This window comes from Mya arenaria, chromosome 7 (assembly GCF_026914265.1).
Source record: "Mya arenaria isolate MELC-2E11 chromosome 7, ASM2691426v1".
Taxonomy (NCBI): domain Eukaryota; kingdom Metazoa; phylum Mollusca; class Bivalvia; order Myida; family Myidae; genus Mya; species Mya arenaria.
Window position 1 is genome coordinate 2,185,893 of NC_069128.1, and position 16,770 is coordinate 2,202,662.

Below are 16,770 nucleotides of genomic sequence, written 5' to 3' on the forward strand. Positions count from 1 at the left end.
TACATCTCCTCCACGACTTGTGCACTGGCATCTCCGAGAGTGTGGGGCTGATACATCTGCTCCACGACTCGTGCACTGGCATCTCCGAGAGTGTGGGTTGATACATCTGCTCCAGGACTCGTGCACTGGCATCTCCGAGAGTGTGAGGCTGATACATCTGCTCCACGACTCGTGCACTGGCATCTCCGAGAGTGTGGGGCTGATACATCTCCTCCACGACTCGTGCACTGGAATCTCCGAGAGTGTGGGGTTGATACATCTCCTCCACGACTCGTGCACTTGCATCTCCGAGAGTGTGGGGCTGATACATCTCCTCCACGACTCGTGCACTGGCATCTCCGAGAGTGTGGGCTGATACATCTGCTCCACGACTCGTGTACTGGCATCTCCGAGAGTGTGGGGCTGATACATCTCCTCCACGACTCGTGCACTGGCATCTCCGAGAGTGTGGGCTGATACATCTCCTCCACGACTCGTGCACTGGCATCTCCGAGAGTTTGGGGCTGATACATCTCCTCCACGACTCGTGCACTGGCATCTCCGAGAGTGTGAGGCTGATACATCTCCTCCACGACTCGTGCACTGGCATTTCCGAGAGTGTGGGGCTGATGCATCTCCTCCACGACTCGTGCACTGGCATCTCCGAGAGTGTGGGGCTGATACATCTCCTCCACGACTCGTGCACTGGCATCTCCGAGAGTGTGGGGCTGATACATCTCCTCCACGACTCGTGCACTGGCATCTCGAAGAGTGTGGGCTGATACATCTCCTCCACGACTTGTGCACTGGCATCTCCGAGAGTGTGGGGCTGATACATCTCCTCCACGACTCGTGCACTGGCATCTCCGAGAGTGTGGGGCTGATACATCTCCTCCACGACTCGTGCACTGGCATCTCCGAGAGTGTGGGGCTGATACATCTCCTCCACGACTCGTGCACTGGCATCTCCGAGAGTGTGGGCTGATACATCTCCTCCATGACTCGTGCACTGGCATCTCCGAGAGTGTGGGGCTGATACATCTCCTCCACGACTCGTGCACTGGCATCTCCGAGAGGGTGGGGCTGATACATCTCCTCCACGACTCGTGCACTGGAATCTCCGAGAGTGTGGGCTGATACATCTCCTCCACGACTCGTGCACTGGAATCTCCGAGAGTGTGGGGCTGATACATCTCCTCCACGACTCGTGCACTGGCATCTCCGAGAGTGTGGGGCTGATACATCTCCTCCACGACTCGTGCACTGGCATCTCCGAGAGTGTGGGGCTGATACATCTCCTCCACGACTCCTGCACTGGCATCTCCGAGAGTGTGGGCTGATACATCTCCTCCACGACTTGTGCACTGGCATCTCCGAGAGTGTGGGGCTGATACATCTGTACCACGACTCGTGCACTGGCATCTCCGAGAGTGTGGGGCTGATACATCTCCTCCACGACTCGTGCACTGGCATCTCCGAGAGTGTGGGCTGATACATCTCCTCCACGACTCGTGCACTGGCATCTCCGAGAGTGTGGGCTGATACATCTGTACCACGACTCGTGCACTGGCATCTCCGAGCGTGTGGGGCTGATACATCTCCTCCACGACTTGTGCACTGGAATCTCCGAGAGTGTGGGCTGATACATGTGCTCCACGACTTGTGCACTGGCATCTCCGAGAGTGTGGGCTGATACATCTCCTCCACGACTCGTGCACTGGCATCTTCGAGAGTGTGAGGCTGATACATCTGCTCCAGATTCGTTTCAGTGAGAGCCTCGGCTGCTCGCGATTTGTTGGTTTTGCCCATTTAGCAAATTCACATCATGTGTGACAGATGTTTTTGAGTTTGTAAGACTAAGATGTCTCTTAACAGAGCTCACAAAATTTCTAAGGCTCGTTCCACGTAGCTCAAGTGATGTCATGAACTGAATACTTTAACTATCAAAAGTATTAACAACTTTTATTTTTGCTATTTCAGGATCTGTTCCATGTGTTTTAGTTAATGTTCTCAGAATAAAATTGGACCACATCTACGGTCTTACTGCTTATTGCTTATGGCTTATTGCTTATTGCTTATTTCTTTTTGCGTATTGCTCACTGCTTACTGCATACTGCTTATTGTTTACTGATTATTGCTTATTGCTTAATGCTGACTACTTACTGCTTACTGTTTGCTGTTTACTGCTCACTGTTTACTGTTTACTGCTTACTACGTGCTGCTTACTGCTAACTGATTATTGCTTATTGCTTACTGCTGACTGCTTACTGCTGATTGTTTACTGCTTACTGCCTATTGCGCACTGCTTACTACTTACTGCTTATTGCTTACTGCTCACTGCTTACTGCCTTCTGCTTACTGCTTACTACATTTTGGTTACTGCTAACTGTTTACTGTTTACTGCTTATTGCGTATTGCTTACTGCTTACTGCTAACTGCTAATTGCTTACTGCTTACTGCTTACTGCATACTGCCTTCTGCTTACTGCTTACTACCTTTTGGTTACTGCTAACTGTTTACTGCTTACTGCTTACAACTTATTGCTGACTGCTTACTGCTTACTGCTTACAACTTATTGCGTATTGCTTGCTACTTACTTTTTACTGCTTACTGCTTATTGCTTACTGCTTATTGTATACTGCTATCTTCTTACTGCTTACTGTTTATTGCTTACTGCTTGCTGCTTACTACTTACTACTTTTTTATTGCTTACTGCTTACTGCCTATATCATACTGCTTACTATTACTGCTTACTGCTGACTGTTTCCTGCTTATTGCTTACTGCTTACTGTTTCCTGCTTACTGCATATTGCTGACTGCTTACTGCTTATTGCTTACTGTTTATTGCTTACTGCTGGCTGCTTACTGCTAATTGCTTACTGTTTATTGCTTACTGCTTGCTGCTTACTGTTTATTGCTTACTGCTTACTGCTTACCAGTGCCACGAGTCGCTCTTCGTAATGTTCTCGATTCACTGCATGCTTTGTTTTTGAGGAGGGATACCGTATAACATTCCGTAGTCCACAATATATCTAGTTAGACTTATACACAGAGTCAGCAACTTATTTTTGTTCATAAACGCAAAGGACTGTTTTATAAGTCCAGGGAAGTTTCTTTGTACGGTTTTCCATGTTAAGGACATGTTCAATAAATTTCAGAGTATCTTCAAAAGTCCCACCAAGGTATTTTTCTTCATTGCATACAGGCAGAATTGCTTTGGTTGATGATATTATTTCATAGTCATAATTGAATTTCTTGTTATACCTGTCGGAAACCATACTTGCTCGAATGATTCTCACTGTCGTTATGTTTAAAATCATTATCTTCTTATTAATACAAAAAGTAGAATCACCAACAAACATCGATACGGTCATGGTTTTCATTACTGTCGTTCAGACAACAACAAACATGTATTCTTTACATATTTATTTTAAGTCAAGGGAAACAAATCTTACAAAAATGAAAAAAATATTCCCGAGTTGTCTGCAGTCAAATACCAATACTTTCCACTTTTTCACCAATATGCATGAAATAAAATTTATTTAATGTTGATGAAATTTGTTTCTACTGTTAACGAGTCAAAATGCTTCACTACAATAGACAAGCATTCATTTGTTTTGTATATTCGAAATGAACAGTTTCTCGTCTGTATCATTAAGAGGATAGTTATTGTATCAGATCGAGAAACCCTGGATATAAATTTCACTTGTTTATTTGCAAATATTTTTTTATATGTTTGTCTATTCATTTTGTTAATTAAATTGTACTGGCAAACTTCATCGGAAGATGAATGCAATTGAAAAAAATATATGCGTTATCTAAGGAAGCGCTTTAAGAGAGTAAATATTGAGGTTACGGGGATAGAGGTTCAGTTATATTTGTGAAATAGAGGTTCATGTGTTATGTTAGTCGGTTGATCTGCGAGTTGTTTGCGTATTAAAATCTCTCATCGCACGAGACCGAAGTTTGAGTGCGAAATATCTTTACGCAAGCAACGAGAAGCGATACAATTCTACAGATCAACCGACTTATGTGTCTTTCCGTATTAGGAATATTTTTTATGAAATAAATTGTATAAACACTTTCCAATAATAAACATTTTAAACAGACAACACACATCCTATTTCATTCGCCTATTATTGCGGAAAAAGATTTCCCCATGCGCACTAGACTTCACTCAGTAATTTGTGATAAAGAATCAGAAATACAGACTTTTTTCCGGTTTCCATATTTTGTGTTTACATCATGCACTATTATAGACTGAAATGTAACAGATGCAGCATTGTATACTGGACACGAGCATACACCACTCTGTCACGGATATTGTTGTGCAGAGAAAATTTCAGATAAATGAATTTTAAAATAAAATAACATGTCGTTAATATTCAAAACTAAGACGTCAACGTTGGATTTGTATTTAAAGGACTGTGGAAACATCCTCGTACTATAGACAGTGTGTGTATACCACATGATATATTGCGTCATAAATGCTACGTCGGAAGGCAATATTTTGCCTCGAATGAAGACTTTAAACGAAGATAACTTCACTATTTTTTCACCGTTTTAAATGACACATAGCGCAGTCTACATCGCTTACGGAGCCCTGCATTCAGTATTTCCCAGAGTTTGATTGAGAGTTTAGTTTCTTGAAACACTTCGACAAACCTTTTCACAATACGGCCGTCTGACGGAGCACTGTCAAAACATTTTTTGTTAACAGGTTTGTCGAAGTGTTTGGTGGAACCAATCAACTTATCAAACTTCGGTATTACAAGGAATGTGGGGCTCTTTAAGCGGCATAGACTGCCCTTTGTTTTATTTAAAATGGTGTAGAAATAGAAGTTATAATTGAATTAAATCTTTATTTTAAGCAAAATGCGGCCTTCCGACGTAGCATATATGACGTAATTTATCACGTGGTATACACACACTGATAGAACGAAGTCATACTTTTTATAGCCGCTAGGTTGAATGCTAGTGAGAAGCATTAAAGAAACCTAAACCAACTTTGAATTTTCTAATGGTAGGTTTGTTTTAACGTACCACTTTCATTTACAAATAACCTTAAGTATTTATGACATAAATATTGTTGTATCTCGTTAAAGAGAATATTAAATGCAGGGCTCTGACTGTGCACTTTTTTCAAGATTAATGCTGTTTGTCTTAAAACTTCTTTATGAAATAGGTTTTTAAAATTAAAATTATGTTAGACTCTTGACGTTATTCATGTGAATTACAAGTAAGGTAGACTGTGTGTTTATTAAAGTGTTATCCATCTTGATTAAGGGTTATCCCGCTGGACTTATGAAATACCTTGATCGATGATTATTCGCCAGAGGCGTAGCTAGCCCTTTATTCATGTGGATTCATAATTGTGCTAGGGAGGTCTGTGGACATGCCCCCTCCTGGAATTTATGTAAACAATGGTGCAGGCTTGTGCATTCTGGGCGTTCTGAGGGTCGTTATTTAGTACTGGAAAATGGACAGTTTTAGGATGATAAATCAACAAATAAACCCTTTACTCGGCAGATCCTTGCTACAAAATAGCAAACAAATAAGCCCCGATTAACTTAATAACATTCAGATTGTCCAACGTTCGGTCCTATTTTCCGCTGATCTGTATAATTACATTTTAATGTCAATGTCCATATGTCAACAGCGTGTATAGTCAAGTACGAATTCTGTAGCTTTGGCTGTATTTTTGGTCAGAATCATGTGAATTCAGCCGCGTACTCGAGTATAGGCAGCTACGCGCCTGTTCTTGATCATATCTATAATTCCTTTCCTTTCTCCAGTTATTCCTCCTGTATAGTTGGACGTTGCGTTCAATTGGTTAAAGTGACACTCGTATTCAAAATCAATACATACACATGTATAACAAACATAAATTTTAGGTGATACACATTTAACTATTTACTAAATAATGCATTTTTGGAACATATTAATTACTGACAACAAGATTGTTACCGTGTATGTAATAGCAGAAAGCGCAAAAATATTAAATGATTGATGAATGCTATAAGATTAAGTGTGGTCTACTATAGTCTCATATTAAAGTTAGATTTACCATGTTTTCTGCGCAAATTAAACTCGGCATCCTTCATAAGAACAATTGTTTTCGTCATTTATTCTTCCTTTTTGGTATTTCAAAACAATTGAATTAATAGTGATAAATCTTATTTGGGAGTGAGAGTGCATCTTTAACATTTCTGCTTTAACTCGACGACCCAATTTCGCATATCTTCTTCGATACACACACCAGCCAAGGTCACTTACAAGTGTCTATGTTTGCTAGACGAAGCGAGAGTGCATTTTGTTATCACGACCAAAAACACGAGACCGTTCCTCAAAATGGACATACAAGCAGGTTGTATCATACGATTTATTTTAGGTTTAATACATTGAAATTAAAGTGCATTCAATTAAATTACTTTTTCTACACTTAAAATTCCTCTATAACTCCGGAACGCTTTAGTACACCTGAACTAGTTAAAGATTTTCAAACATTACAAACGATTACAGGTATTTTCCATGGGTGGGATTGGAATATAGATGTATCCCCGTCCGAGTGCTGGATATTTTACTGAACCAAGAATTTTTCGAGTTTCCGTAAAATATCCGAAACAAGGTTTGGGTAATATCTTCGACGACGTACTGAAACATCAAAACCCTTTCCTCTCACCCTATAATTTCTCTCACAATCGAAGGAAATACAATTTAATAGTATTTGAAAGATGTCTGCTGAGCCGGCGTACGCAGTAATAAACTACTTCCAAGTTCCTAACAGTACAAATAAAGAAAAAGAATGTCACAGAAAAAATAATGAATTCTCATCACTTGATTCGGGTGATTACTTAAAACTGTTATGAACATTCACTCAAGTATGGTTGAACAAAAAACAACAACTCCGTACTCAAAATATTTCGTACCTTCCTGCATTACAATCTTAAGACACTAGAAACTTGAGTTCCCTTTTTGATTCATTTCAAATGTATAAATATAAATAACAGTGTGTGTATACCACGTGATAAATTACGTCATAAATGCTACGTCTAAAAGGCAGCATCTGACTCAGTGTGTGTATACCACGTGATATATTGCGTCATAAATGCTACGTCGGAAGGCAATATTTTGCCTCGAATGAAGACTTTAAACGAAGATAACTTCACTATTTTTTCACCGTTTTAAATGACACATAGCGCAGTCTACATCGCTTACGGAGCCCTGCATTCATCATTTCCCAGAGTTTGATTGAGAGTTTAGTTTCTTGAAACACTTCGACAAACCTTTTCACAATACGGCCGTCTGACGGAGCACTGTCAAAACATTTTTTGTTAACAGGTTTGTCGAAGTGTTTGATGGAACCAATCAACTTATCAAACTTCGGTAATACAACGAATGTGGGGCTCTTTAAGCGGCATAGACTGCCCTTTGTTTTATTTAAAATGGTGTAGAAATAGAATGGTGTAGAAATAGAAAAGTTATCTTTGAATTAAATCGTTATTTTAAGCAAAATGCGGCCTTCCGACGTAGCATATATGACGTAATTTATCACGTGGTATACACACACTGTGACTGAGAATAAAGACTTTAAACAAAGATAACTTCACTATTTCTTCACCATTTTAAATGAATCATAGCGCTGTCTACGTCGCTTACGGAGCCCTGTCTTCGGTCTTTTTCCAAAGTTTGATTGAGAGTTTAGTTTCTTTAAACACTTCGACAAACCTTTTCATAATACGGCCGTCTGGTGGAGCACTGTCAAAACATTTATTTGGAAACAGGTTTGTCGAAGTGTTTGATGAAACTAATCACCTTATCTAACTCCGGTAATAAAACGAAGGCGCGACTTTTTAAGCGGCATAGACTGCACTTTGTTTCGTTTAAAATGGTGTAGTAAAAGAAAAGTTATCTTTTATTTAAGTCTTCATTTTAAACGAAATGTTACTTCCCGACGTAGCAGTTATGACGTTATTTATCACGTGGTATACACACACTGAAGAAGTCGATACAATTAATACACATTTTCACTTTTAATTTTTCTTGAGCGTTTCATCAATGTTTAAAGGGACTGTGTCACAGATTGGCACCAAAAAAGTTTATTTCTGTAACGACTCTCAGGACAATTATCTAATATAATGTTTTACGCTTTGATATCATAATTGTAAAAAAGTACCAAAATGTAAAAAATAATTGTGTCGGAGACCGGGTTCGAACCCGCGTTGCCAAAATCGAAGTGCAGTGTCTTACTCACTGAGTTACAAAGGCTTAATCTAATCGGGTGACATAATTAACCTATACACCTAGTTTGGTTCCCTGCTTACTGATAGTTCATACAGTACGATAGAGTTAGGGGAAGGAACTCCAGACTACCTATACACCTACCTCGGTAATATCACGTGATAACACCGAATAGCCAATCACGCATAAGGAATGAATTGTACCTGGTAGACATACCCAGTAATCTTTTTTAATGGAAAAATACGAAATAACCGCTAAACTTAAATAGATTGTAAACTATGTGGTTCTTTAGTTAGTAAGTTCCAATGGATTGTACACATCGATGCAAAGTTTATGTCAGTTTTCGACAATTTTCTTTTTTTCGCTATTTTATCATACGTGAGAGAGACCCTTTAAATATTGACTACATATAAAGGCTGATAAAGACCTTCCACATTGCAAAAGGGTGGTGAAGGAAAAGAACATCAAACCTTTAAAAGGCATTTCAATCATTTCAAGGTTCAATATTTAGCACGAATGATACATGTTTCATTTCATAGATGTGTAGATGTTGTGTTATTTTAGAAAAGTTTACGATTTTTTTATGAGAGGTTGGCTCAAAAAGCAATTTGCATTATAACTTATAAATGTAACAAGATTAGGTATTGTGGCTTTGTGTTAAGAAAGGGATATCTGGTAAGTGTGTTTTCCAACAAATGAATCTTTTCAGGATGGGGTTTTATTCTTGTCGTGTTATTAACATGGCAGACAACCGAAAGCTACTTGTTGAGTACTTGTGAGTAGTTTACAATTTGGTTTAAAAATCATGTACTTAAAAATCTTAGAAGATACTAAAAAGATCTTGGCATAGAAACAAGCTATGTCAAGGCTATAGTTTGTGCATTAATCTCATTTTGTAATGCATCATTCAATTGAAACCACGCCCCAACCCCCAGGTCCGGCAAATAGAGGGGACTTTGACTTTCGGTTCAGTAAATTTCCGGTAATATCCCCGCCCTGCGCGTACACAGTGCTGGTACAATCCTCGCCGTAAGCCCCATTCCCCGCTGTTTTCGGCGCGAAAACAAAACCCCCGCATTCACTCGGCCACATGGAAGGCAAAAACACGGCCAATTTCCCCTGCTATCCACGGTATACCCCCGGGCCGGGGGGGGGGGGGGGGGGGGCGTTGTTGCATTTGACTGGCGCATACCGTTCTGACACTTGATTCGCATTAACAATAACAGAAAGCAAAATATTAACATAATCTGAATATATAGCAACATGTGGCTGATTTCACATGACAAACACTTGACCACAATCTGGAAAAGAAATGAAGAAAAAAAAACCGCAAACTCCTAACAGATGCTATATGGGGTTCACTTATTATGCTAAACATTTTACTCCAATTTATAATAAAAGAAACGCAACCACTATAGCTACTGTGGATATATAAGGTTGATTTCGCATTTCAAACCCTTGAATCCCATATACAGCAAAATAAACAGGATCTTAACATATCACATTGGGACGATTTACATACCAACTCCTTGATTTCCATCTAAAATGAAAGAAGCTCAAAATCTGAACAGAATCTTAATTTATAGCTATATCACGCCTCCAACATAAATGACGCAATGCCATTGGTCCAGGACTGTTCTTGCGGTGACCCCATATTTTTCCATCTTGGGTCACCAAATTCATATTGTACCAAATGGCGTCTATTTTCCGATTCCGATTAATCTTACGATGAATAAATGAAACATATAAACCTGTAAACAGGTTGTTGACGTGATATATACGTTACGGGGTTAGTAGATGACCCCATATGGGATATACGGGGCGCAGGAAATCATATTCGGAATTTCGAAGCTCTCACCCCATATGGTTCCTGCGCCCCGTATATCCAATATCGGGTCACATACTAACCCCGTAACTTATAATCTGGAGTCGATTTCACATTTTATTTAACCATATTATTTTAGATTTCATAGGATTTAAACATGTACATTTTATACACATTTCTTGCACAATATTTTTCAAAAATGTTAACTAAACCTGTTAAAACAGCATTTGAACATGTTTGAGCGGGAGGCATTATTATAGCACGATCAATTTGAAACATATCTGTTTACCTAAATGTTTGCATCTTAGGTCGTATTGACTTAATTCAAAAATATACATGTATGGTGTATATATTGATAATGAATACACGTTCTTTATGTTAACATGTACGTAGGTTCAAAGTGTGATAAATAAATCGAGGGGCGAATGCGAAAGGTACTAAGTGACATAAATAAAGAAGGAGATAGGACCTTTTCGCTTTCACCCCTCGAAATAGAGTTGAGACTTAACGAGAACTGTTTTATGTACAGCTTGTGGTTCCAACACATGTAGCGGCAATGGAGCTTGTTCCATAGTAAATGGCGTTGTCAAGTGTCACTGTCACCTCAATTACGCCGGAGACCACTGCGAGCTTACTGGTAAGATACCTTGCCCAATATTAATCATAATAAAACAAGAAGTTCAATAGCACTATCATGAACATCCATAATAAACTAACATCATATATTTGCTTAAAATTGGATCTCCCATTTTATACAAAATGTAAGAAATGTATGAAATACCTATAATTAAATGGTTAAATAAATTTTCCTTAGTGTTTCAAACATGCTTTTGTATCTTTATTTTCTAAATTGAAGTCTCATTTATCTTATATAATGGTATGCTTTTTAAAAGAAAGAGAATGTTTGCAGAATGTGAGTACCTTTAATGATGTTATGAAACTGGGACATTTTTGCATTCAATGGACATGCGTTTGATTCGTAACTTCATATATGAAGCTATATTGCATGCTCCAACAAGAAGTGTCTACCTAATGGTCAATGAATCAGTGTAAAATAAAAAGCAAAACAGTGTTGTTGTTTCTTTCTAAAATAATTCACATGATAAAACACAGCATTTGTCCACAGACTTTTGCCTTGATTATCCTTGTGGAAATCATGGACATTGCAAAACCATTAGCCACTATCCACACTTTATGTGCATATGTGACGCAGGCTGCACGGGACAGTTCTGCAGCACACAGGGTAAGAACAAAGGATGTAGCTCACTTTTCTGTCAATACATTAACCATTCCCTACACTTTATGTGCATATGTAACGCTGGGTACACTGGACAGTACTGCAGCACACAGGGTAAAAACAAACGATGTAGCTCACTTTTCTGTCAATACATTAACCATTCCCACACTTTATGTGCACATGCGCCACAGGCTACACGGGACAGTTCTGCAGCACACAGGGTAAGAACAAAGGATGTAGCTCACTTTTCTGTCAATACATTAACCATTCCCTACACTTTATGTGCACATGTAACGCTGGGTACACGGGACAGTACTGCAGCACACAGGGTAAGAACAAACGATGTAGCTCACTTTTCTGTCAATACATTTACAATTCCCTACACTTTATGTGCACATGCGCCACAGGGTACACAGGACAGTACTGCAGCACACAGGGTAAGAACAAACGGTGTAGCTCACTATTCTGTCAATAAATTAACCATTCCCCACACTTTATGTGCACATGCGCCACAGGGTACACTGGACAGTACTGCGGCACACAGGGTAAGAACAAACGATGTAGCTCACTTTTCTGTCAATACATTAACCATTCCCCACACTTTATGTGCACATGCGCCACAGGGTACACTGGACAGTACTGCAGCACACAGGGTAAGAACAAACGATGTAGCTCACTTTTCTGTCAATACATTAACCGTTCCCCACACTTTATGTGCACATGCGCCACAGGGTACACTGGACAGTACTGCGGCACACAGGGTAAGAACAAACGGTGTAGCTCACTTTTCTGTCAATACATTAACCATTCCCCACACTTTATGTGCACATGTAACGCTGGGTACACTGGCCAGTACTGCGGCACACAGGGTAAGAACAAACGATGTAGCTCACTTTTCTGTCAATACATTAACCATTCCCCACACTTTATGTGCACATGCGCCACAGGGTACACTGGCCAGTACTGCGGCACACAGGGTAAGAACAAACGATGTAACTCACTTTTCTGTCAATACATTAACCATTCCCCACACTTTGTGTGCACATGCGCCACAGGGTACACTGGACAGTACTGCAGCACACAGGGTAAGAACAAACGATGTAGCTCACTTTTCTGTCAATACATTAACCATTCCCCACACTTTGTGTGCACATGCGCCACAGGGTACACTGGACAGTACTGCGGCACACAGGGTAAGAACAAACGATGTAGCTCACTTTTCTGTCAATACATTAACCATTCCCCACATTTGTGTGCACATGCGCCACAGGGTACACTGGACAGTACTGCAGCACACAGGGTAAGAACAAACGATGTAGCTCACTTTTCTGTCAATACATTAACCATTCCCCACACTTTCTACACATGTGCCACAGGGTACACTGGACAGTACTCACACAGGGTAAGAACAAACGGTGTAGCTCACTTTTCTGCCAATACATTAACCATTCCCCACACTTTATGTGCACATGCGTCACATGGTACACTGGACAGTACTGCAGCTTACAGGGTAAGAACAAACGATGTAGCTCACTTTTCTGTCAATACATTAACCATTCCCCACACTTTGTGTGCACATGCGCCACAGGGTACACTGGACAGTAGTGCGGCACACAGGGTAAGAACAAACGATGTAGCTCACTTTTCTGTTTATACATTAACCATTCCCCACACTTTGTGTGCACATGCGCCACAGGGTACACTGGACAGTACTGCAGCACACAGGGTAAGAACAAACGATGTAGCTCACTTTTCTGTCAATACATTAACCATTCCCCACACTTTCTACACATGTGCCACAGGGTACACTGGACAGTACTCACACAGGGTAAGAACAAACGGTGTAGCTCACTTTTCTGCCAATACATTAACCATTCCCCACACTTTGTATGCACATGCGCCACATGGTACACTGGACAGTATTGCAGCACACAGGGTACGAACAAACGATGTAGCTCACTTTTCTGTTAATACATTAACCATTCCCCACACTTTCTATGCACATGTGCTACAGGGTACACTGGACAGTATTGCAGCACACAGGGTAAGAACAAACGGTGTAGCTCTCTTTTCTGTCAATACATTAACCATTCCCCACACTTTATGTGCACATGTGACGCAGGGTACACTGGACAGTACTGCGGTACACAGGATAAGAACAAACCATGAAGCTCACTTTTCTATCAATACATTAACCATTCCCCACACTTTCTATGCACATGTGCCACAGGGTATACTTGACAGTACTGCAAACACAGGGTAAGAACAAACGATGTAGCTCACTTTTCTGTCAATACATTTACCATTCCCCACACTTTATGTGCACATGTGACACAGGGTACACTGGACAGTACTGCGTCACACAGGGTAAGAACAAACGATGTAGCTCACTTTTCTGTCAATACATTAACCGTTCCCTACACTTTATGTGAACATGTGACACAGGGAACCCAGGACAGTACTGCAGCACACAGAGTAAGAACAAACTATGTAGCTCAATTTTCTGTCAATACATTAACCATTCCCCACACTTTCTATGCACATGCGCCACAGGGTACACTGGACAGTACTGCGGCACACAGGGTAAGAACAAACGGTGTAGCTCACTTTTCTGTCAATACATTAACCATTCCCCACACTTTATGTGCACATGCGCCACAGGGTACACTGGACAGTACTGCGGCACACAGGGCAAAAACAACGGTGTAGCTCACTTTTCTGTCAATACATTTACAATTCCCCACACTTTATGTGCACAAGCGCCACATGGTACACTGGACAGTACTGCGGCACACAGGGTAAGAACAAACGGTGTAGCTCACTATTCTGTCAATACATTAACCATTCCCCACACTTTATGTGCACATGTGACGCAGGGTACACGGGACAGTACTGCGGCACACAGGGTAAGAAAAAACGGTGTAACTCACTTTTCTGCCAGTACATTAGCCATTCCCTACACTTTATGTGCAAATGTAACGCTGGGTACACGGGACAGAACTGCATCACACAGGGTAAGAACAAACGGTGTAACTCACTTTTCTGTCAATACATTAGCCATTCCCCACACTTTATGTGCAAATGTAACGCTGGGTACTCAGGACAGTACTCACACAGGGTAAGAACAAACGGTGTAACTCACTTTTCTGTCAATACATTAACCATCCCCCACACTTTATGTGCACATGTGCCACAGGGTACACTGGACAGTACTGCAGCACACAGGGTAAGAACAAACGGTGTAGCTCACTTTTCTGTCAATACATTAACCATTCCCCACACTTTATGTGCACATGTGACGCAGGGTACACTGAACAGTATTGCAACACACAGGGTAAGAACAAACGGTGTAGCTCACTTTTCTTCCGATACATTAACCATCCCCCACACTTTATGTGCACATGTGCCACAGGGTACACGGGATAGGACTGCAGCACACAGGGTAAGAACAAACGGTGTAGCTCACTTTTCTGTCAATACATTAACCATTCCCCACACTTTATGTGCACATGTGACGCAGGGTACACTGGACAGTATTGCAACACACAGGGTAAAAACACACGGTGTAGCTCACTTTTCTGTCAATACATTAGCCGTTCCCCACACTTTATGAGCACATGTGCCACATGGTACACGGGACAGTACTGCAGCACACAGGGTAAGAACAAACGGTGTAGCTCACTTTTCTGTCAACACATTAACCATTCCCCACACTTACTGTGCATATGTAACGCTGGGTACACTGGACAGTACTGCAACACACAGGGTAAGAACACACGAAGTAGCCCACATTTCTGTCAATACATTAACTGTTCCCCACACTTTATGTGCACATGCGCCACAGGGTACACTGGACAGTACTGCAACACACAGGGTAAGAACAAACGAAGTAGCTCACTTTTCTGTCAATACATTAACTGTTCCCCACACTTTATGTGCACATTTGACGCAGGGTACACGGGACAGTACTGCAACACACAGGGTAAGAATACACGATGTAGCTCACTTTTCTGTCAATACATTGACCATTCCCCACTCTTTATGTGCACATGTGAGGCAGGGTACACTGGACAGTACTGCAACACACAGGGTAAGAGCACACGGTGTAGCTCACTTTTCTGTCAATACATTAGCCGTTCCCCACACTTTATGTGCACATGTGCCACAGGGTACACAGGACAGTACTGCAGCACACAGGGTAAGAACAAACGGTGTAGCTCACTTTTCTGTCAATACATTAACCAATTCCCACTCTTTATGTGCACATGTGACGCAGGGTACACTGGACAGTATTGCAACACACAGGGTAAAAACACACGGTGTAGCTCACTTTTCTGTCAATACATTAGCCGTTCCCCACACTTTATGAGCACATGTGCCACAGGGTACACGGGACAGTACTGCAGCACACAGGGTAAGAACAAACGGTGTAGCTCACTTTTCTGTCAACACATTAACCATTCCCCACACTTACTGTGCATATGTAACGCTGGGTACACTGGACAGTACTGCAACACACAGGGTAAGAACACACGAAGTAGCCCACATTTCTGTCAATACATTAACTGTTCCCCACACTTTATGTGCACATGCGCCACAGGGTACACTGGACAGTACTGCAACACACAGGGTAAGAACAAACGAAGTAGCTCACTTTTCTGTCAATACATTAACTGTTCCCCACACTTTATGTGCACATTTGACGCAGGGTACACGGGACAGTACTGCAACACACAGGGTAAGAATACACGGTGTAGCTCACTTTTCTGTCAATACATTAACCATTCCCCACTCTTTATGTGCACATGTGAGGCAGGGTACACTGGACAGTACTGCAACACACAGGGTAAGAGCACACGGTGTAGCTCACTTTTCTGTCAATACATTAGCCGTTCCCCACACTTTATGTGCACATGTGCCACAGGGTACACGGGACAGTACTGCAGCACACAGGGTAAGAACAAACGGTGTAGCTCACTTTTCTGTCAATACATTAACCAATTCCCACTCTTTATGTGCAAATGTGACGCAGGGTACACAGGACAGTACTGCAACACACAAGGTAAGAACAAACGGTGTAGCTCACTTTTCTGCCAATACATTAACTGTTCCCCACACTTTATGTGCACATTTGACGCAGGGTACACTGGACAGTACTGCGGCACACAGGGTAAGAACAAACGGTGTAACTCACTTTTCTGCCAGTACATTAACCATTCCTCACACTTTCTGTGCACATGTGCCACAGGGTACACCGGACAGTACTGCGGCACACAGGGTAAGAACAAACGGTGTAGCTCACTTGTCTGCCAGTACATTAGCCATTCCCCACACTTTATGTGCAAATGGAACGCTGGGTACACTGGACAGAACTGCATCACACAGGGTAAGAACAAACTGTGTAACTCACTCTTCTTCCAATACATTAACCATCCCCCACACTTTATGTGCACATGTGCCACAGGGTACACGGGACAGTACTGCAGCA

The 16,770-nt window shown here is 41.4% G+C and overlaps 1 protein-coding gene across 1 annotated transcript in view; it reads left to right on the plus strand.

Annotated features, from left to right (window-relative positions):
• Positions 1-6,282: 6,282 nt before the first annotated feature.
• LOC128240412 (sushi, nidogen and EGF-like domain-containing protein 1) overlaps positions 6,283-16,770 on the plus strand; it is a 55,202-nt gene continuing 44,714 nt past the window's right edge. The window contains exons 1-4 of the mRNA XM_052957051.1: positions 6,283-6,346; positions 8,930-8,995; positions 10,575-10,682; positions 11,172-11,288. Of these exons, the coding sequence (XP_052813011.1) occupies positions 6,331-6,346; positions 8,930-8,995; positions 10,575-10,682; positions 11,172-11,288 (307 nt within the window). The 5' untranslated portion in view covers positions 6,283-6,330. The remainder of the gene's footprint in view (positions 6,347-8,929; positions 8,996-10,574; positions 10,683-11,171; positions 11,289-16,770) is intronic.